Here is a 23,599-nt window from a genome sequence, read left to right on the forward strand (position 1 = left end):
GGAAAAAAATCTTTATAGACTGTATAAAAAATATTGTGGCTGGATGGTTAGCATTCCCTATATGAAAGCCTTTAGCTTAGCGCTGTATAGTGCCTGTGCGTGCCTTTGTGTAGGCATGTGCACATACAGTTCCCGTCGGTGTAATGAAAGGAGTGAAGGAATTCGAAAAACTAGAAAAAAAAAGGGATATGATTTTCCAATTCTCTAACAGGTCCCATTCATCACAGGATTTCACATAATTACATCATTTCACTGTTTTTGAACACCCCTGCCTCCTTTTTTTTTTTTTTTTTGGAAGCACTTCTGGATCAATATCTCCTCCTGTGAAACAACCTTCTTTCGGATTAAGGGGTATGTCACTTCCTGTTTGTGTGCTTTCCCACGGATTCGTTTCTCAGTCAACAGCCGCAAACAGATCTCACCTGCCACAGCCGTGACGCCGAAGAGGAGGATTCTGGGAGCTCTGTCATCTGGCCGTATTTGGCCGTCGCTTCCTCTTGGCCTTCCCCCAGTGCTCTGAGTGACGGGCTTTCAATGGTGCCGCTGCTAGACACACAAACATATACAACACACACGAACATGAGGAGCTAACCCTGTTAACAGCCACCTGCATTTTGGACTCTCTGTTGTTCCACTCTGTAGCCAACAGCAGCGCAATCTAATAACACCACAACAAAACACTTTCCACTGGGTCCCTGTTTCTCTCTCTTTCTTCCTCTCTTTCTCCCTCTCTCACTCTCTCTCTGCCTTTCTCGGCCTTTCAATCTTATCAGTGGTAATGTAATAAGCGGTTGCTTCGCTCTGTCTCCTCGCCACCTCTCTTAATTCCTCAAAATAAAGCAATATCACAGGGGCCCTGGCCTGCCTGTGACTGGGGATAAGATGCTTGTAAAAGGAAGGATAATTCAGCAAATAAATGCTCGGCATCAAAGGCAGGCACTGGGTCTTTCTTTCCTTTCTCTCCCTCTCTCCCTCCTCTCTGTTCGCCTATCAAAAGTATTACATGTGCTTTCATCAGTTCACAACAAGGCACAATGCGCTTCCTAATGCAATTACTCGACCTCCATTAAATCAGAAACAGTGGAAACAAATGAATTACACATTTGTTACAAAAACCACAAGTCAGCTCCGCGTCTCTTCTCTTTATTTTTTTATTTTTTTCCCTCGTTCATAGGCGTGGGGAGAGAAAAAGTGAAATCATTTCTCATTAAATTTCAGGCAGATGTAGCCCTAGGTGATGCGTAGAAAGTCTCCCATGTCTAATAGCCACCCACCATTGATATCAGAAGGAATTTACAGGGTTCAAGGCTGTCGAGAGGAGGTCATCTCGCTAAACTCCGAACCACATTCATCTGACAGAGCTGGTGTCCGACTACCACCCACCCATGAAACAACCAAACACGAGAGAAGATACTGATGTGTACAGTAGTTTCTTGATTTTATCATGTCAGCCGGCATGGTAGTCCATAATTACTAAAAACTTAAACATGCTAAGCTGACTGCCCGCGGGGCTCTCGCTGCGAGATTTGATGTGTGATCTCAGACTAAAGTGGATGGACCCAGAATTGATGCGCCTCCGAGCCCAATGACATGGACAGATTTCTGCGCCCTGGAGCCATACTACCCACAATGCAATGCCTGTCGACGGGAGAAGCCATGCAGAGGACATATGAATTACATGACTTCACGAATGTCAGTGGGAATACAAATGCTTTTTCGCACAATTAATGATTACAGTCATGTGACATCAATTGTACATATGGAGAGAAATATGAAATGGGCTGGACTCACCACTGAAGCAGCGTGTTCAGTCTGGGCTGCTGTGGTGCTTCTCTGACTGTCTCGTCTCTTTGTGAATGAGGCTCCTTTGAAAAATTCAAGTGGATGTGTTAACAAACATTGTTAATGTGTTGGCCTTCATTTACATTATCAGCTAATTGACAGTTTAATTTAAACCACATCACACTGAATTATAATGTAAGAAATTATTATTTTCTTTGATTGGCTGTTATGAAACATTTAGAAAAAAATTAGCAGTTAAAGGGACAGTTCACCCCAAAATTTAAAATACATATTTTTACTCTTACCTGTACAAGGCTTGGAGGGTTACTTTAAAAAGGTATTCTGACACAGTTACTAATTACCTCTTAAGAAATGTAGTCAGTAACGTAATCCAAGTATCACAATATCATGTAACAATATTAAGTCATGTAACTCGATTACCTTCCATGACTTTTGGATTACTTCCATACAAAACATTATGCAAATAAAGTGTTTTTCTGTCAGAATACACACTTGTGTATTTGTTTTATTATATGTGCATGGTAATCAGTCTTTATTTTGAAATCGTAATCCTGTTAATAATCCCCTGTTACTGAATGTATCAGTAATCTAATTAAATCTTTTTTCCTGTAACTTTCACAGAATACAGTTACCTTTTTTGGTATCCTGATTACATAATCACATTACATGTATTCTGTTACTACCCAAGCCTGCATATTTCTACTTTTTAGATGATTTTGGTGCGAGTTGCCGAGTTTTGGAGATAATGGCCACAGAGATGTCTGTCTTCTCTCAAATATAATGGAAGTAGATGGCACGCGGCTTGTGTTGAAGAATACATTTGAAAAACTCTTCACTGATGTCTCTTTTCCTGAGATCATGTTCCAGTTAGTCATAATAATCCACAGACTCTATTGTGAGAAGTTTCATGTGAGAACTATTTTCTTTTTTACCGAACTGCACGCACCAGCAAAAACACCGCGCAGATGGAAGTGTGTATCTACTCATCAACAAGGATGTAAACAAAAATGGCGTACTTCTCAGCTAACCTCCAATGTTAGCAAGCTTTTTTTTTTTTTTTTTAGCTTAGTTAGCCTCTCGCCCACATGTAGAGTCTGTTGATTTTCTTGAATAAAATGTATTCCATTAAATTCGAGGAAAGGCAGATATCTCTATGGCTGATATCTACACTCAAACTCAGCACAATAGCCCAAAAAAAAAAAAAAAAAAAATCTAGATGGATAAATAGCACCTCAGGTATGAGAAAAATCTTAATTCTGGTGTGAACTGTCCCTTTAAGCATAAGATTTGGCCTGTAACTAGAAAAAGCAACACATCCTTCACACAGTGTACAGTGCATGTGCCTTTACCTTAACATCCCCAGTGAAGAAGGCCATTAGTCTCTCCTTTCTCTTTGCCCACTCACTCCTCTTCAGTGGTCCCTTCTGAGCCGCTTGCTGAAAATACGTGTAAATACACATGCACACTTTCTTTGGATGCAGCTTTATGAAACAGTGCAGTGCACCATAATGGCAGAATTAAGCACAAGGAGCAACTGTAATGCAATCTGCAGGCAATCGATACTGAGCCAGGCCCTAAAGACATGTAGCGTTTGATGAGTATTTCTGCCGGTTTTACATTCAGTCAGCACATTCACACTCCCCATTCAGACACATTGACACTGCTAAGTGACAGCGTCTCGCCCTGTAGAGGCTTTGTACGGCAGAATAGAGAAAGAAGAAAAACACTATTATTTTTAAAATAGATGTGAAATCTCTGGTGGATAATGTGCTTTCAATGGGAGGTGGGTGTGGAAACAGTAGGAGAGCGCATACATATTATGGCAGAATAAGATAACACCGATCCCAATACTGATACAGTACACAGCAGACGCCACTGATTATCCAGTAGGGGAGGATGAGTCAACTGTTGCTGTGGCTTCCAAGTGATATTGAGACATTGTTGAACCATTTTTTCCCAATTACGTTGACTTTCTATTCATATAATTTGATACTCCTACTCCCTTTTCAAGCGAGATTATAACTAAAAATACAGTGGATAGAAGTTCTGCATTCTGTTTACATATGCGTTAATTTCTGGGTTTCTAGATTTGCCAACACAATGGAAACCCCGTGTATCCTCTCCCATTTCTTTTCTGACTGATGGAATACAAACACTTGTTTTGAAAGGAGCTTCAAATCTCGACGCTAGCTGACAATATCCCTACTCTCGAGTCGGAAAATAAAAAAGTAGTCACGCTCCATTTTTTCCTGAAAAGACCATAAGACGGGTAAAGAATCAGGGAAATTCAGCTTCTGTCAGAAAGAAATATGCATAATAATGCACAACAAAGTTCAAAGACAGAACAAAACAGTTTCCACAAATAAGATAATTGTGTGAGGATATCATATGTAGCATAGATTATATCGTCGAAATCCATCCGCACATTCTGAGCCGAGTGATCTAACCTTGAATGCATGTTCTACAAAAAAAAAAGCTATTTCACATGAATGCATTCAGCTGAGATTCAAACCATCTGCGCTCAAAATCAAATGCAGAACTTTTTATAAAGGTAGCGGCGGGAAAAAGGGTTGGGGACAAAAAAGTGGGGCAAATATGGAAAGAAAGAGAAAAGAAAATTAGAAACACTCACACACATAGACAAAACAACAAATGAACGCACGCGCACATGCATGCGCCCTACGTCCATTAGCCCAAGCCACTGATACACAGCATAATGGACATGGCTGATGTGCTGGTGAATATGGGATGATGACACAGATATTCCTCTTTGTAGCGCTGACCTGCTGCAGTGAAAGGCTGCCAAGCGTGATCATGTCAGGCCGCACACGCTCCCTCAGCTGCTGGGCGTAGTGGGGGATCACCTCCTTAGCTGTCCTCACTGCAAGAAATAGTGAAGAAGTGTCAGAAATCTTATTATATTTATCAAAAATGAAATGTTACCACAGCGTTATGCGTAATTCTTTGTGTGTGTCCTCAGATTTTTTAAAGAATTTTACAAAAATGTGTACAAGTTCCTGGAATCATTCCTTGCTGGCTTTCATAATGGATTTTAGATCATGGATGTGCAAAGAAAATGCATTTTATACCATCATCCTCTACTTAGTGTAACAAAATAACATACTACCTTAATGCCTCTAAACGTAAGAAATTAAATATGAAAACAAATAAAAGCATAGCATTACTTTTTACAGTGCTCTCTCTGCCCATTACCATCCTCCCTGCTTCGAGTCCAGCCTCTCCTCCCAGCCCAGCACCAGCCCCAGCCTGGGTTTTGGCAATGGTATGGGCCTGGGAGGGCCTGGAGCCCGAGGCATCACCACCACCGTGGAGCAGCAGTCGCCGCTGAAGCACCGGATCACCCGCCTTCACCTCCAACACCTCCTCATCCCTGGAGGCTAGCAGCGTACCTGGAGAGTTACGCATCAGTGGGCATGCACACACACACACACACACACACACACACACACACACACAAACCAGACACACACATACTGATGGATGCGCATACTTACCGCATCCAGAAACAGACACACTGAGATGAGTTTGTGTATACAGACATGTATGCAGGTGGACAATGATGTGCTCTGAAAACAGTAACTCATCAAAGTATCATGTTTACACCCAAGCTAATAGGATTTATTATTCCTTGAATCATGATCTTGGCAAATTCATAGTGAAGCAGAGTCTTAGTTAAAAACAGGCACATTAGCTTTCTTTGCTGCTTTTTTTGTGTTGTTTTTTTTTTTTTTTTTGCTAATATGCTAAAATATCTCATAACATTTATCCAAAATCATGCAAAAATTAGACAAATTGCATGACTGGAATTAGATAATGAAATCAACCACAGGATGTTTAACTTAAGAGCAGGTGTAGGTAGGGTACATGCGGTTGAACTGAACTGTTTCTATGCAGTGAAGCAAAGGAAGATGTAGGAAGGGTTTTAACACGACTGTGACTTTAAGCCAATTTGTAAAAACAAATAGGAGAGTGTTGATGTTTTTACTCACCAACCTCCACAACAAATTGACAGAAAAGTTTTCTGTGAACTAGTTTTTATTTAGTAACCCAGAATTCAATACCGAAAGCCGAGAAGCATCATCACCAGCAGCTAACCTGCTAGCTGTGTGCCTTTTCAGTCTGGCTGCACCGCCTCATTGGTAAAAAGTGTGAGGTATTCTTTGAGCATCTGTGTATTCAACGTGTGCAGTCCAATATGTGTAACAGCCAAAGCCGTTATCACTGCCTAATGCTTTTCACATAGAAGCTGATATCAATGCCTCACGCCTTACAGAGAACTAGAATGAATAGAAAGCCAGTTCTGTTCTTTCATCTCCGAGCCAAAGCAATAGAATTTATCGAGATAAAAAGGAGGAACTGAAGATCTTAGACAGACAGAGGGGATTTCTCCAGGAATTTTTTTTTTTCCTGAAAAAAACTGTCTACAGCACTGGCCACTGTCCATTTCATTAATACTTTGTCTCTTTCTTGTGAAATATGTATGGTGCTTTGTAGCAGGCTGTAAAAGCCGAGACAAAAGCCTGAGAAGCAGTCACAAGATGTCAGGATCAGTACTGACATACACTGAGCCGGTTCTGCCGCTGCAAAGAAGACTTGCGGCCTACACCGGTGGGAGGCATCCATACAACAGCATAAGGTGATTGTCTTGAAGTCTATTGTAGCTCGGTGAAGTGCTTACTGGCAGTCGCTGCAGTTGGACTCCAACAGTACAGAAGTAGGAGCTCTCTCTTCCTCTCTCTCTTTCCTTCCCTGTCTCAGCCTATTGCATGGAGGGACTGTTAATCCAAGATCCTCTTTACTTTTCTGTGGGATTTCATGAACATTCCAGGACAATGGATGGGGCTGCTAATCTCGGTGGTACAGCTAAATCCGAGACAATGGCAAATAATACGAGCCGGCTAAATTCTACCGTGTTGAAGCGGGCCTAAACCCATCACTTGTGCGCTGGAATTACAAGGGAGATGTGCGTCATGTCAACAGGATCTGGTGCGACTGTCTTCACCCAGAACAATGCTAAGCTTAAACCACCTCAATGTTGCCTGGTTGGCTACATATTTAAATGAAACTGAGCTAATGAGAAAAGGCACGCCTACTGTGAGACAATGGCTGTGCTTAGAAAGCACTGACTAGTAGTTTGGGTCCGTTTCTAGTCTCATTCTTTGTTCTATGTCAGTGCTGCTTTCAATGTTAGTGGAAAATGTAGCGTCGTATTTATGTCTGGGTTCTTTATAAGCTATTCCTGAAGATACTGCGCCTAAAGATGGTCGTACTCCATTACATCATTTAAAACACTGTGGCCACTGCTTCGAATGGTAATTTGATTTCATAATGTTAAAACGTTTTTATAAATATGTCACCCGGAAAATTAAAAGACACAATTGGTTCTAAAGTGCGAAATTCAACAGACAAGATCCAAACAACCGCAACCAGCAGTTACACTGGCCACCAGAAAAAGTGTTCATTCAAATCAAATACATTTTTTTAGCATATTTACACACACGATCTGTGCAGGAAAATACAATCAGGATATGTCAGCTGAATCCTGATCACAAGGGATTAAATAAACATTATACTGTATGTCCCAAAATTGACCTTCTAATGAGTCTAAATTAAAGTCATTTAATGTGAAAGTAAAGTAATTTACTTACTTACTTAAAAAGTTGAAACTATTATTTTCATTATTGATTATTTCCACGTTTAATCCATTCATCGTTTGGTCTATAAGATGTCAAAAAATGTGAAAAATGCTCATCAGAATTTCCCAAAGTGACGTCCTCAAATTGCTTAATTGGTGCGACCAACAGACCTAAACCCAAAAACTGCATTGACTATTATAAATAACAAAAAATCCTTGCATTCAAGTATTTGGAACCAGCAAAATTTTGATATTTTTGCTTGAAAAATGATTTAAAGGTGCACTATGAAGTTTTGGGGATTATATTTTAATCAGAAGATAAAAAATAATTTTCATTGACTGATCTTTTATGCCTAAACAAACTAAATAAACGAACACTCTTCATTTTCATGACTGAATAAACTGAATAAACAAACTGACTTTAAAGGACAACACAGTTTCATACTGTTTTACTTTGTTTATAGTTGGCAGACCCTGCCACCTTTCTAGTTGACAGTGTTCTGGGGACCTTATTTTTCTCTGAGAACAGCTTGTTTATTCATTTATGGAAAAAAAAGAGAGTGTTTGAATTTCATCTCCAAAACTACATAGTGCCCCTTTAAATGATCAATCAATTATCATCAAAAGAAAATAACTTAAAAAAAAATTTGACTACTGGATTAATCAAGTCATCGTTGCAGCTCTAATTTTGATTTTGGCCAACCAACTGCTTCCAAAATACCAACGTACTGGCACACAATAATACTGGGATACATACCAGGTATATTTATGAAGGTATCGTCCTCATCCAGCAATGCAGCCATTCTCTGATACAGCCTGTTTTCATCAGCATTCAATATTGCTACAAGTCAAAACAATTATAAAATGAGTACACCCTCAAAGGTGCTGAAAAATTACATGCATTTGTGTGCCTCAAAATTACTTTCTACTTATCAGACGAGTCAATCTAAACCACATCTTAACATGCAAACCGAGGATATTAGCCGTGGCTGGAGAGGGGTGAAAATCAAGTGTCTGCAGAGGGGTAATGAAATAGGAGCATTAACATGCCTGTTAGCCGGCCTGTCATCATCTGATGAGATTTGGTTTGGCGAATCCTTTGATATTACACGGCAGTGATATCCAAAAGATACAGGTGAAATGGCTTCTCCATTAATAGCCATGTTTCATTATAACATGCATATTACTTGGCTCCCAAGAGCTCGCTTTTAATAGGCCTACTTTAGGAGGGGGCTGCAAACTATTGATATGGCTCTGCGTGTGTCATCCAGCAGGGGAAGGAAAAAGCCACGGTGAAATGAAAACTGACCAATGATTGGTGACCTTCGTCAATGACAGTGAGTTAGGAAGCCAATCTAGTGATGCCATCACTTGGTGTATTTACATAGACTGTCCTGCCGTCACAAATGGCGGCCTGCTACCAGTGATCTCTCTCACCTCACTTTAATGAACCGGGGAGAACTATTATGACAGAGAATGGCATACTTAATTCCAGCTCATCTTCAGTGCTGACCCCAGCCGTTCTGCGATGCCTTGGGTCTGTCTGCTCTGCCGACAAGGGGTCAAAGTAATTTTGGGCACGTTTATTTCCTGTGGAAAGTGTGAGAGGCGAGAGAATGAGAGAAAGGGGGGGGGTGGGAGTTTGGCGGGGAAGGGGAAGAGGAAGGGAAGAGGGGAGTTGTACAGGTTCAGGTTAGTGGTTATTAGAAGCACATGAAGCGAAATGTTAATTTTGAAACCCACACTGTCGAAGGGCAGGGGCAGCGGCTGCCACCAGATAAGGCAGAGCCAAGATGAGACAGAGAGTACAGAGGCAGAGAGAGAGAAGTGGGAAGGAGACTGCTGGGTTTCTCAGTGCACCTCTCCACGGCCTGCGGTGCTCTGGGGCCTAATTAGCATGCCGCAAAAGGTCACGGCAGGCAATCTCTTAAATACGACTGCCATATGTTTGCCGTGTTCAAAAGGAACTAATGAGAAAGTCTACAAGCTCAAAAGTACCTGGAATTTCAAAGACAATACCTTCTAAATACTCCGAGGTCAGCGGCCCAGAGGACCGGGCAAGTTTGGAGGAGCAGATCCAAAGGAAAATAACCTGAGCCCATGTCTCATTGACTTCTTATTAGCAATCACTGACCTATGGGTATCAAGTCTGCTCCACAGAGTTTATGGGAATCCGATGGCTCCGGGGTCTTTCTATTAAGGGTACACCCCACCAAGCAGCTTTCTTAACCCCAAATCATTCTCATTACAGGCCTTGAATATTTCACTCCAATCTAAATTGCTTTACTTGTATTTCTCAGGTTGTGGGGCAAAAAAAAAAAAAATGCATGGTGCATTAAATCATGTTATATATTCCACACAAGGATCGCCTTTATAGACGTCTGAGGGTATCGACGCTTGGACGCATAAAAATGTGAGTAAGTGTGTTTGCATAGGAGCACCACTGGCTCACCCAAAAAAAGCTCGCCGGGATTCTTCCGTGCTCACATGAAATATGTGTCCTCACTGGAAGTTAAAGAGTCAGACTGAAATACTTATTAAACGAGGAGCAGCCGTATGACTCCTCAACGGAGCCATAAATTGACTGTGAAATTCACATGTTAAATCCCTCTACATCGTTAACAGAGAGTTTGAACAATTTCTCTGCAAATAGCTCTGAGGTTATGAAACCCTTTTTTCAAACACAAATTTGCATAATGGGAGTAGCTTCGTGGATCGCCTTTTGAATCATATCTGTGATTTACCTAAATAGTCTGGCTGTCCTCCAGTTCATCTCTCTAATGAAAATTTCGATTCTCTGTTCTTGCCTGCACAATATCAATAACTAGCACTACTCACCAGCCAGTGAGTAAATGTTAACAGAGAACGAGAGATAATGGAAGTGTTTTTGGTAAAGGCCAAATACAAGTGTCACAAACACAGAACAGAATCTGCTTTTGTGATCTTTCAATGAAGGCACACGAGTCACTGAACCGTTCTGCATATGTGCTGCTTATTTTGTGCTGTGGATTTATGGTTGTTTATCTTTTAATTCAGTCAGTGCAATTACCACAAAGAAAGAAAGTTTTAAACCCATAAAACATACGGCATGTGATACACGTAATGCCCTTCAAGACTTTTCCATTTCCATACTTTTTCAAGACATTTCCCCGCGTTCTAAAATCAAGAAGCTACCATATAGGTTAACTTCATTTTGTATGCTTTAAGGGTTTGGCATGTGGCCTAATTTACATTTCCAATTAACAGAACAAAAAAGGAAAGAAAAAAAAAACTGCAACTTAACTCATCGCTCATCATCAGGACGCCAATATATGTTCAAAAAGGTGTCTATATTGGTGCACAGAGAGATGGTGGATAGAAGAACTTTTTTGAGAGCTGGGGGTAGTTTTGTTTTCCTCATTTGATAAAAATGAGTGGTGGAACATAACAATGGAGAGATGATTGTAGTGTGTAAACCAAACAGACATCATGATAAGGATATGAAGATTGTGATTGAAGACCGAGGTCTAAACCAGTTATTGTTCTGCAAGTAGCCATGTTTTGAATGAAGTCTTTTTTAACCTTATTCAAGCATTTTCATTCCTGCTCCAAGCACGAGTGCCAGAATTTTTTTTCCCCTCTCATCTCATGTGCTGACCCTTTTCTTCAAGAGCACCTGCATTTTACTTGGGTTTGATATTCAGTATATGGTATAAAGACAGTCATTTTTCACAAGACATTATTATTGACTACTATATTTTTTAATAAGAATAGAGCAGTGAAAGTTAGCTAAACATCTCTGGGGTTTTTAATCATCTACTATCAACAAACAATACAATCTAAAACAACACAATACTGTGTTTGAACAACATTTTATGAACTTTTATTATTTATTTTTTGGGCTTAGTCATGTTATGAGTCTCATTCCCAATTCATTGGGAAACCCAAAACATCATGACGAGTTGAGAATGCGACTCAAAAATCAACTCAAAATCGACTTTACCATTTATTTTTACGATAAATGGTTGTCAACTCAAGATCCTATTGTCCAATATACTTACTAAGTGAAATATGTCCCTTCAAACAGAGGAAACCTCATGCTATCAGTCTTAGATGTGATTAAAAGAGAGGGACTTTCACTGTCAGCTATATCTGCACTTTGACCTTAACCTATACAGAGAACAGCATCCATGTTTTCATTGCTCTCAACACTATAATAAAAGTGAAAACAGAAACAAAAAAACTGGTTTGCTAAAGCGAGTTTCAGATCATTATCAGCCAATAAAAAGGTTTTATTAACTACTAGCTTACATTCAGCGTTAGTCTCTCATATTATATACGTTTACGTTCTGACTTTCTCAACATGACAGAAAATTCTTTTTGTCCATATGCTGTCCATTCCCACACACCACAGTAAAGCTTAATCCTACCTCCTGTGCATAAAACATCATGACAATAATTGATAATAATTACTGGCCATGCACAGCAAAAGCAAAATAAACCACATTAAATCAAGAATCTAACATGTGACTCATCCCTGAGAAAACTGGCACGCTCGCAACCTTGAACGCATCCTAATTTACCATCCCATTCCTCAAGAGTTCTCCCTGACATACTGAATTATAAGGGGGCATATTCGTATGCCTGATTGGCCTTAAGCCGTGTTTCGGGGGCGTTGTGAGTACACCACACAGACAGCGGATCGGCTTGGTAGCGTAGTAGCGTATGTAAATGCACTCTCCTATGACTCCAGCCCACCACAAGGCATGTAGCCGAGAGTGGGAGTCAAGGCTGATTGTGTCGAGGGTACTTCTAGATAGAGATAGAACACCCACAACTGTAGCGTTCTCCAGCGGAGGAAGAAGTTATACGAGGGTTGCTTGTTAGGACACGCTCGCTTTGGAATGCAGGGACCAAGGGCCCCCCGAATAGGAGAGAGAGGGAGAGAAAGAAAGAGGGAGTGAGAGAAAGGTTAGATCAGGAACACATCTACTGTCAACAAATTTGAGGCTAATGAAGAATGAAGCTTCACCTCTTTCTTTGGCAGGGGCTTGCAGCTCCATTTTTTTTTGGTGAGCTGCAAGGGTGCTATCTGGCCTGTCACCTCGAATTTCTCTCCCCAGCCAAACTGGAGGAACGGAAAGCTCGGTGCTTCCTCCTCCATCGAAGGCTGGGTTTTCTATTCCTACCAGAGCGGCTCTCTCCTCTCTCCCTGACAAAATAAGTAAAAACATAAATAAAAAATACAAACAATGACATGAATGGGCATTACAACCATTAGGTCAAAGTGACTCGTGTAAAAAAAAAAGCAAAGCATGTTTAATAACAACAATTCTTTTTTTTATTGGTGATTTGTCTGGACCAAAATGTTCAAGCGCATCCTCCTCGAATGACACTAAAACACAATTAGGTTAAAATTAAATCAGAATCTTGCAAAGGAGGAGAAAAAAAAGAGAAGAAGAAGAAATGATTAAAATAATTACAAATTGCGCCCTGACAAGCAAGAGCAAAATTTAGCCCAAAGCCATTTGTCTGTAATTAGTTAATTAATCCTTACACAAATTATGAGCAATAACTCATCAAGCAGGACTCACCCATCAGAAATTCAGCCGACTTGGATTTCTTCTGCTTAGGTTGCTGCAGAGCCTTCTGCTGTAACTTCTGGAGGGAAATTGTTAAATGAATAAATTAGCTGCAGAATGAAGATCATCATTTATGATCCGCAACTAACGCAGTATTTTAAATATGGGACGACACTAAAATGTCATTTAATTTACATCGCCGCTAAAGGGGTCAAGCACTAATTGAACAACAGGAGTGGAAAAGAATTTAATCATAAATAGATAAGAAAAGTTGACATGAATGTGTAATGAAGGTCACATTAAAATACTTCCTCCTTGTTTTAGAAAAATGAATGGGCAACAACACTCTCCTGGAAAATTATGCATTTTTACACGGGCTGCAGGAGAGTACACAGACTCGGTGTGCAAATGAGTATGGAAATCCAGGCACACTTCTCATTACTTCCATTCACATGAACTCAACCTAAAAAATCTTGAAAGGAGAGAGAAAAATAGTCTTTAAATAACACAGTGCCAGGTCCCTTATATTATGGAGGATTTTCAGTGTAGTAATTTTAATGCAGGATTCATGTGTAAAGAAATGACAAATACAAATGTGATAAAAATGCTGTCTATCTATCTATCTATCTATCTATGGATCTATAGTGTTGTAGGTGGTCTACATGGCATGGCATGGAATGGAAAGAAAAAAGCAGGAATGTATGAAAGCAAGTATGGTTTCCTTTGAAATCAAGAGGACGTGGAACAAACTCTGCAGTCCCACATTTCTCTCATTTCTGCGGACAAGCAGAACAATAAGAAAGCCGAGGTAAACGGCAGAAGTAGTTGTTTTCGTTATGGATATGTTTACATAAGAATGCACCATATAAAAGAGCTCCGTTGCTCAAAGCGTATGGAGCTTTTTAAGCATCATTTTATGCAGATTTCAATGATGAACTGTGCTCATGCCCATGAACAGCATGTATTTGTATACAATATTTAATTTCAAAGGCAAAATCAAGGGGCAGAATGAGTGGGGGGGCTTATTTCAACTCTAAATGACAGAGCAATTAAAATAGAGAAGGACTACTTCCAGACCAATCTGGTAAGAGGAGTTTTTGTAAATCTGTTTTTACATTCAACAAGCCCTACAGCAAGACATTCATTTATACCACTGAGATTAATGCTTATCTAATTGTAACTTATTTAAAAACCATTTTCTTTTCGACTGGGTACCAATCAGTTTTTCTGAGTTTTCGCATACTGCGGAGCATGAGGCAGGCAAAATTCGGCATCAGCTGTGATTGTCTCCCTGTGTTTTATTGTGTCTTCTTTTCGGGTTTACACACCTTTCTGCCAGACAAATAGTGTTTGGGTGCACATGCAAATTGAGCAGCTCCCTGAAACAATTACGGGGAAATTAATCAGGTAATTTTACTAATAAAAAAATTGCACACCATCACCATTTGCAGTTGGATTACAGCGGGCCAGTTTCACATTATTGTGTTGTAAACTAAAGCAGCCGTTTAAATAAGCCACACGACATTTGCATTCATTATATGGTATTAAAATTTTGATTGTTATTGGAACCTCACAGCCAATTCTGAGAACCTTAATGAATAAATTGAAAGTAATATAACTCTACAGTAAGTTCAATTCTTTTACTTGATGTTGTGACACCGCTGTTCGGTTATTTAACAACATATTCTGTGAAAGTTATTGTTGGAATTGATGTGTTTTCTTGCTAAAGTAATTAATCGTCATATTAGAATAATGATGGAGGATAAAGCTCTTTATTTTGCAAATTATTGTTTTTGCCCTCAGGGCTAAAGGCACTTTGGAGAGATGAGCAGAAATCAAAGGAGAAATCACATTATGTTTTATCTCCACTCAAACGCATTTTGTTTATCACCCTAATTACTGCCCAGAATAATCTAGAATATCATCAATATAAGAGCCATCATAAAATTTCAAGATTACTTGAGATTTTCTTTTCTTTAAAAGTTTTTTATAGCCATTTTATTCTTTTTCCTTATGCAATTTTCATACCAGTGCTCCTCTGGGCGCCCGTTTTGTTTCTACCAGTGCCAATGTTTCTCACTATGCAAAGTAAATTAGCTCCATGTCCTGCAAATGTCAATAAGTCATCTGATTACTATGAATGTATTCTTGCCTTAAGTTCAGTTAAAGTGAAGAAAAAAACAAGCCTAGTAAACACACAAGGGAAAGTACACAGAAGGAGTACAGTACATACACCCCAGGCCTACAGCTTTGGGTCATTGTCACTAAAAATCTAATCCACACAGCGCCATGTGAGCCGCTCTGTCTAGAGAGCTAAGAAAAATGCCTGGTTCTCATCTCGCTCCCTAGACCCCACTGACATTGACAGCATGCTCCTTGTAATACAAGGACTGTTGTTTAATGTGCCATAACCGGATGGAACATGCAGATGTTGCATTTCTGAAACGATAAACAACAATTCAATCCCAAGGAGAGAAAAAAAGTATCATAGAGGTTCATGAAATAAAGTGGGTTCTTAGATGTAGGAATGGCTGTTCAATAAGAGCAGTGATAGCAGCTGTGTAAGCTGGCCTCATAATCTGCCTTGTCACATTGCACAAAGATATGTTAAATTTGTGGTGCTGCATCAAAATCATGTGCCAAGAAATTTGGGTGGTATTACAACATACATATACAGCAGCACAAAATAAATAGCCCCTGAGTTCATTCTCTTGTCATCTGAAGGCATCCGTACATGCCCCCTGAAACCGTCACATCATTTCCTCATTTCACTGTGCAGCACACAAAACGCTTACTTCGCAGTCAACATGAGAAAAAAATCATTTATAACTGGTGACAAAAAAAAACATCCGTGACTTTTTTTTTCTCTTCCTTTCTTTTTTTAAAATGTGATTGTTGTCAAAAGGAATTGAGCACAACAATGCCTTGTTCAGTTCTTGTTGCATTCAAAGGCATAGCTAGAAGGGCTTGGGGAAGACCGCTCGCTGCTAGGGGCTGGTGGGCACAGACCAGCTAGAAAGTGAATTTTGCATACTGTACGGATCATCGCCCAGTTCAGCCCAGTCACATTGAATCTGCCATCAACCAATTGTGCTTCATGAAACCGTCAACCCTCATTTACGTCTGCCTGTTTTCTTCCCCACGCAGCTGTAAACAAGGCCCCAGCTTTGAGCTGTCTTCCTCTGTCCCTGCGTGTGCGCACTGCTTGCCAGGGGAGCGTAGACAGCACAACCTCGGCTTCACAGAGCTACTTAAAGCTACCATTTCCAGACAAGCACCCTGTGCGCTTGGCATGGGAGTCAAGGACAAGAGTGTTTTCTGGAAATGACAAGAGATCCCTGCGCATGTTTCGTCTCTTTCTTGAGTTTGAATTTGTGCTTAAAAATCCATAATATTAGGTTTGCTCCCAGGCTATTCTGCCAGTGCGGTCCATTGAGTGAGTAAAATCATCTTGTCTTAATGTAAATATATGTGTGAATGTATGTCATAATGGGCTGTGACAAAATTATAAAAGGTATATTAAAGATTAAAATGCCTTACTAAATCAATAAAAACACCAAATTAAATTTGTTTTTATGTTTATAAACTCTCTTTTTATCTCACAGCAGAATAAAAATGGCCATATCAACAACATGTCATAAATATATGATGCATGTAAAATCTACAAACCATCTGTATTTAAATTACCAAAGATAGCATTCTGTTTCAAAGCCACTTCTACCCTTAATTTATAGAGCAGCCTTATATGTGCACGGTAATTGTGACCCACCAAACACTTCCTTATTAAACAACAACCGCGTCAGTTGGTGTAGACAGAAAACATAATTAGTATTCAAGCTTAATTAATCTACGCTGGCCCCCTTTAAGTGAATTAGTCAATTATTTATGCATGTGTGCTCCTTTGATGCTAACAGATTATGTATGTTACTGGAAAAAACCTTGAAAAATGACTTTGAAAACTTTGCAGCAAAAAAATGTCACTGCACGCTGCTGCACTGATTTAGAAATGTCAGCGAGGAGCATGAATAGTGACTGATTGTGAGGAAAATAAACCTTCCTATCGTAAACTGCCAAACTTCTACAAATTCTCATTAATGCCAAATCAGCGTGCCAGATCTTCCAGTGCCAGTCAAGGAAAACATTGCGATTCATTGTCCGAAATCCAGAGCAAAAGGCAAAATAAATCACCCAAATATGTACTTTCTGTGCGCCCTAATCCGTGGAATGGAAATCTAACACAGGTCGGATCAAGGTCTTTCCTAGGATCATGGGAACTGCTTGGGATTTTCAAGAGCCTTTTTGTTATAACCCTTGAGAACCAGGCACTGGCCTCTGCACCCCTCAATCCCCCATTGAGAACCCAGAGGCAGCGCAGAGGAATGCTAAATGTCAATGGTCAGGCTGCACCAGCACCTTCAGAGAGAGAGAGAGAGATGGAGGTACGAGGCCTGACCTCCTTGTGCTCGGCTACGCTGAGGCCAGAAGTGAAACTGTACTCACACTGCTGCTAAAGGTGTCCATCTCCACAAACTGCAAAAGATCATCACTGGCTGACCCTGATCTCTGAGCAACGGCGAGGCCTGCAAAGCAGAATGTGTGAAAATGCGGTGAGAAACGTGTCAAAACAAATAAGATGGATCTAAAGTCGGAGCGCTCGCAGAAATCCGAAGCACACGTGAGAGGAATCAGTTATTGACTTAAAACTTTAAATTTGCCTTATAATTTGAAGTTTGTTGATGCTATTAGAGCTCTTTTAATAGCTTACTCTGCAGCACCAAATCCTTCATTCCACGCAGCGTAACACTATCCCCCTCCTGCTTGTGTGTTTAAAACTGTTATCTCTGCAATGCATCTCAGAGAATAAAGCACTATAAACACCATTTATTATCACAGATAACAAATTATTTTGCCCTGATTATTCAAATAGTTTATTCATTTACATCTGATACAATATCATTTGGTATTTTTATCGTCCTCTCCTATGGTAATTCACATGGCTTGCACAAGTTTCTGCTGAAATAGCAAAACAAACCCCAGGCAAAATGTGAAAGATTATCCCATACCATGCGAGCTAGGATGAAATGCTATACTTTTTCACACTGAACACTGCTCCACTGGGTGTGATTGAAAAACATGTAAAGCTATTGAATCTGTGGTTTGTATATGTGAGGGGAAAATGAGTGTTGTAACAAGTGGGCCAGTGTTTTTGTAATTGTTTCAAATTACACTCTGCGTAATAACTCAGTGAAAGCAGAGCCAGTGTGCGGTCCGTACACATTAACTAGGCAAAGACCACAGGATATCCATGCACCTTATCACGGCCTGCAAAAAGAAAAAAAAAACCTGATTGTGTAAACAACTGTGGTGACTAAAACTCTCTAACCATATTTCCAGCTGTGTCTATTTGTGTCGAATGGCACTTATCAGCAGCTACACAAAAGAAGGATAACACTTTTAGATAAAGAGGTACTTTGCAGCATTTCCTTTACATGTGTATTTTATTGAATTAAAGACATTCCTGTTTTTAATTTGCTCAACTGTTTTTCTGGGTTCCTAATAGAGCTGTGTGTGTGTGTGTGCATGTGTGTGAATGTTTTATACAGGCTGTAAAATTGTGATGCTGTGAGAAGAATAAGTGCATTAGTTGTTAAAACTGCACGCCCCCCTGCCAAATACTGGCTCCCTAACCATTGAGACTGCCAACACCATTGTTAACCACATAAATGACTGACTCACTTTTCTGCTTGAGGTTCAGGCTTCCTGTCAAAAGTCATATGCGAATATTTTACAGTACATGCAACAAAGCCCTCCAATCCTTCAGAGTAAAATGAACTGTACTTGCTGGACTTGAGTTAGTATCAGTCGACTGAACTGCTTACTGAACACTGCACCCATGAAAACAGCAGCCAGCATGCAGCTAAATTATCGATACAGGGTTTTCCTTTGCAAATATATTTGTTTTTGACCTGCAAACCACAGCGCTGTTTCCTGGTTTAATCACAGCAACATGTCAGGCATAAGCAGCTCTGGTCAGAGTTGAACAGCAGAAAGGCAAAACTGCTGTCAATTGGTTGCTGTTTTGAATTTTGGAGCCGAAATATCTCAACTTTTAAAGACGCCTCTCCGTGACTTCTTCCAGACCTTCTTTCTGCACAGACCAGTGTTCTAAGGTTTTCAAAAATTATACAAGATTTTGTCGAACACCTCCTTTAATAAAAGCCTTCCTGGCCTTCTGTCAGACCCCCAAAATCCCCTGACCTTTGTAGTTAAACTTTGTACAGTTTGCATAAATGAAACAATGAGTGTAATGAATAAGGAAGTTGTTATTTATTATCCCTGAAGTCTTAAAATCATGAGTGCAAAACAAAGAAAAAAAAAACTGACCTACAGCTGAAACCGCATATTATTTATACAGAAAGCAAGAATGTATATTGTTCCTCTAAAATGACACGGTGCTATATTTGACCTTTTTCCTCCTGCCCCGAGAATGACCATCTCCTCTGTCATCTAGTCAGCTAAGCTCAATCAACCCTTAATCCAGAATGACAGTGGGGTCTGTGTTGTGCTAGACGAGCCACTTCCCCTTTTCTATGGCATAGTGCGACCTGAAATCTTCGCTTGACATTCTTTTTTCCTCTCCCCGAACGCGGAGAAGGGACGTAATTCAATAGTCACCGAGGGACAGGGCACCATGCACCAAAGAATATTTTATTTGCTCGTGGACAGAGGCCTTTTCTTAGTCTCTGACAACAGCCAGTCTCCCTCAAGACATAGAGTTGACACAACTGACAATAAGGGTAGAAAAGGGCAGGCTGGTTCTTCTTCGCTCGGCAATGGAGATGTTTTGCATGCGTATTTACTCTAAATGTACTCTTTGCACTTTAAAGTGCACTTACAGAGGCATATATCAGCACTGGAGTGGACACCGGTGGAGTATATTGGAGTGAATTCATGCAAGTCTGCTGCAATTTATTTATGGGAATTACACGAAGTTTGGTCAAAGTACTCTTCGCTCTTTGCACTAAAGTCTGTCATTTGATCTCACTGGACTATAAACCAGCTCTAATGCAAATAAACAGCAAATTATATGAGTAACTGTATACATGCATATTGTTTTTATTTTAAAATGAAGAGGTATGTTACCTTGTGAGGCCCCGAAAGCTTCCTCTCCACGGTCAGCTACACCCCAGTCGTCAAGGTGATGATGACGCGGCCCCTGACAGCGCACACACACACACACACACACACACACACACACACACACACAGTCTCAGGTAACCTCCTCATGTTCACTTTCACTCGCTGAAACAAAAAGAGAAAGTCTGAATTAAATGATACACCTCTCAAATGTGTAAAAATACATTCGGTTTCTGGTTTCAGCCCGTTAGTTAAAGCATATGTTATAAATCAAGTCAACAAAAGGAACAATAGTATTTGAATGATAAAAGTAGTACATTTAATACACAGTTTAATACATGCCATTACCAAAACTGTAACCGTTGAGTTGTGCCAAGATAAAGTTTCATCTGCATGACAGCCTCATCTACCAGATGGCCTCACTGTTTGTGTTTTAAACGATGCTTCATTATTAATGGGGAGCTCTCTCAAAGAGATGTTCGCTTATTGTTTCCACCAGAGCCGGAGATATCACAGGCTGCTGCTTTATCACCTTTCTGTGCCGATTACAATGAACTCCCCCAAACTGAAGGTAAAGTACTCACACTGCTTTGTAAACATCCATTATGTATATGACGACAATACACACAAAGGTTTCCCCCCATGTAATATTTAGAGGGAACTGCAGACAGACGTATTCCTCAGCCAAAGACAAGCCGGCGAGCTTTGCAGCTGCTGTGAAGAATAGGTAGAAAACGCCTGGCTCACGTTTGGCACGAGGCATATTAACACTAATGTCCCCCTCAGAACAGATCATGAACTCCAGCTAATGCTTCCCTTAGTCCAAAACAGTCACACTGTGCTTTATTTATGACTGCAAAGCCATCAGGCCATCGGTGGCCTTTTCAGCCGAGGAAGAGAGATTGCTCATATGTATTAGCAATGAATAGTTCTCATTTGTTTTGTAAATACGGAGCCAATGTTTCCTTTTATATAAACCTGATGATTGGTGCTGTGAACTCTCTTCCAACCTCTCCTTGATTATCCCAGAATGCTGAAAACAATCAGAAGCTAACAAGGCAAAATAATACATCATTAATGCGCATTTTGATCAATACAGTGCACGCAAAGGGGATCTTCACAGCACATATAATACAAACCACAGGGATTGCTCATTAAGCTGGTTAAATGTGATCTAAATAAGATGCCCACCGATTTGGACCTCCCATTACCTGGCTAAGCTGTCGTTGATCGTTTGTGCGATTAAATATAGACCTAAATCTCCATTTTATCCAATTAATTCTCTGTGCAGGCATGATGTGGCTAATGATGTTATCTTTCCTAATTAACCTGTATAGGGATTCAACTCCAGGACAGGGGATTGTACATCCTTCATCCAAGTGTTCATTATTATCATTACAATCATTATCATAAAGGGGCTAACTTATGATGTTGGCCATTCCATCACCATTAATCTAGATTGAGTCCTTTTTTTTCTTCTTTCATTTTGGGGAGGGGGATCCTTTGGGGTCATTTTTAATTATCACTAAGGATGGGAATTCTCGCAAAGCCGAATAAGTTCAGTTGTGGTCACAGCAATCACTGGAATCCCGTGAGACCACATCACACGGATGTGATTTGACTACTGATATGACTGAGGGGACATTTTCTGATTTTTCCGTGTTTAGGGCCCTCGCAGTTTTCTGTCAGCTTTCCCATTGAATGTCGGCTTCAACCTATTAACACAGCAGACTTGGAGCAGATCAATGGCCCTCATTGGGCCATGTGTCATTAGTTAATCGGATATTGATGAGGGTATTGACACGCACCTAATTAATCTCAGGCCCAGTGCCGGCTTTCATATGTTTCCTTAATTATGCACTTCATCTTTGTCCTTATACAATCAGCAGGCTGCCGCTTCCTGTTTGACAGTGAGTAAAAGTAAGCTGTCAAGTCTCAATCTCAGTAGTATTGTAAGTTATTTTTTTGTTGTTGTTGTTTCTTTGCTCTTTTTTAAAGTGTTACATACCCCAGCAATGCAGAAAAAAATGATTAATTACTGTGGCAGTGTTATTTTGGTAATTAACAAAACGCACACAATGGGAAACAAATGCACAAAAATACGTAACACAATGGTTACAACACAAAGAACAAACAACCAGCACACAAAAAAAGAACACACTGAATAACAAAATGTGAACAACACAAAGGTTAGACACTATCAGAAGAAAAGAAAAGAAACATTATAAATCTATAAAAAAAATAAAGGAACAGTGACAACATTACTGAAAACATGGGCCTTTTGTTTTAAGATGAGAAATGTAAAACATTTTAAATGAGCTAAATCTTGACACAGAACGGATATTTAAAGGTAACTTATTCTAATCAGAGGGAGCCTGAAACATAAAAGCTTGTAAAAACCAACATATGATGTAAATAGAAAGCTCTTATAATAAGAGTAAGAATTCTTTCAATTCCTGGCACAAACACAAATAAATAAACATTTTAAATAAATAATCAAATAAAATGTGTTTTGCATTTAATACAAATTATATCTCTGTACTATACCCTCGTAAGGTTTAAAGTGCATGTGTGTAAGTGCTTACTAAGTATGCATGCGTGTACCCTTGTGTATGTGTGTATGTGTGTATCTGAGCTCATATCTGTGTGCTTTGTGTGCACCTGTGCATGTGTGTGTGCGTGTGCTGACGCATACAGGCTGATCAATAGAGCTGCGCATTAGCGCGCTGGTGTACAGATGAGAGAGCACCTGAAGGTGACCCTGACTACTGGCATCACCACAGGGCTCCAATAAGCTGCTCCTCTACCGCTGCTCTGCAAACCCACAAATCTCCAACTTTTAGCCTGCTGCTGTTGGTTTGATTATTGTTTATAGATACAGCCGAGAATTAAAGTATGGCCCGCAGGCAGCATAATTATTTACAGCTGAAAACTCATATCATTACCAGCATGCTCCTAATTGCCAGAAGTAATATCAATGTTAGTTGATTAAGTGTATTTTTTTCATCTTCACTCTCCATAATGTGCAGAGATTGTTTTCCCTCAGCATATGGGGTGACGGTTTATCTCAATACAGCTGTTCATCTGGCTTGACTTCTATTTTTTTTTTTTTCCTTCACTGTTCATTCCAAAATACAATATTGCAGTATCTTCAGAGGGTAGCGATCGATTGCTCCACTTTTTGTAGTTTGCTCACAAGGTCAAAGAAAACACAGGAGATTCATCCTTCATTGCTCAAAAAATAATTTATCTCTGTAAAGATTTTCCCTAAATAGACACACATGTGACTTACGGGGGCAACAGCAGACTTTTTGACTCAAGGTGATATCAGAGCTAAAGAGAAAAGGGCCAGTGGGTTGTAAAGCTACCTTTAAGTCACCGTCAAATGATTAATTAAAACAAATGTTTATTTGGCTTGGACCTTCCTCCCTCTGCTATGAGC

General features: G+C 40.0%; 1 protein-coding gene across 1 annotated transcript in view; it reads right to left on the reverse strand.

Moving 5' to 3' along the window:
* ofcc1 (orofacial cleft 1 candidate 1) overlaps positions 1–23,599 on the reverse strand; it is a 194,271-nt gene that overhangs the window by 70,083 nt on the left and 100,589 nt on the right. The window contains exons 4-12 of the mRNA XM_073488057.1: positions 13,029–13,099; positions 12,471–12,646; positions 8,945–9,049; positions 8,217–8,300; positions 4,989–5,213; positions 4,587–4,684; positions 3,153–3,239; positions 1,792–1,865; positions 423–546 (exon numbers count right to left, since the gene is read on the reverse strand). Of these exons, the coding sequence (XP_073344158.1) occupies positions 423–546; positions 1,792–1,865; positions 3,153–3,239; positions 4,587–4,684; positions 4,989–5,213; positions 8,217–8,300; positions 8,945–9,049; positions 12,471–12,646; positions 13,029–13,099 (1,044 nt within the window). The remainder of the gene's footprint in view (positions 1–422; positions 547–1,791; positions 1,866–3,152; positions 3,240–4,586; positions 4,685–4,988; positions 5,214–8,216; positions 8,301–8,944; positions 9,050–12,470; positions 12,647–13,028; positions 13,100–23,599) is intronic.

The sequence above is a fragment of the Pagrus major genome, chromosome 19, assembly GCF_040436345.1.
Source record: "Pagrus major chromosome 19, Pma_NU_1.0".
Lineage (NCBI taxonomy): Eukaryota > Metazoa > Chordata > Actinopteri > Spariformes > Sparidae > Pagrus > Pagrus major.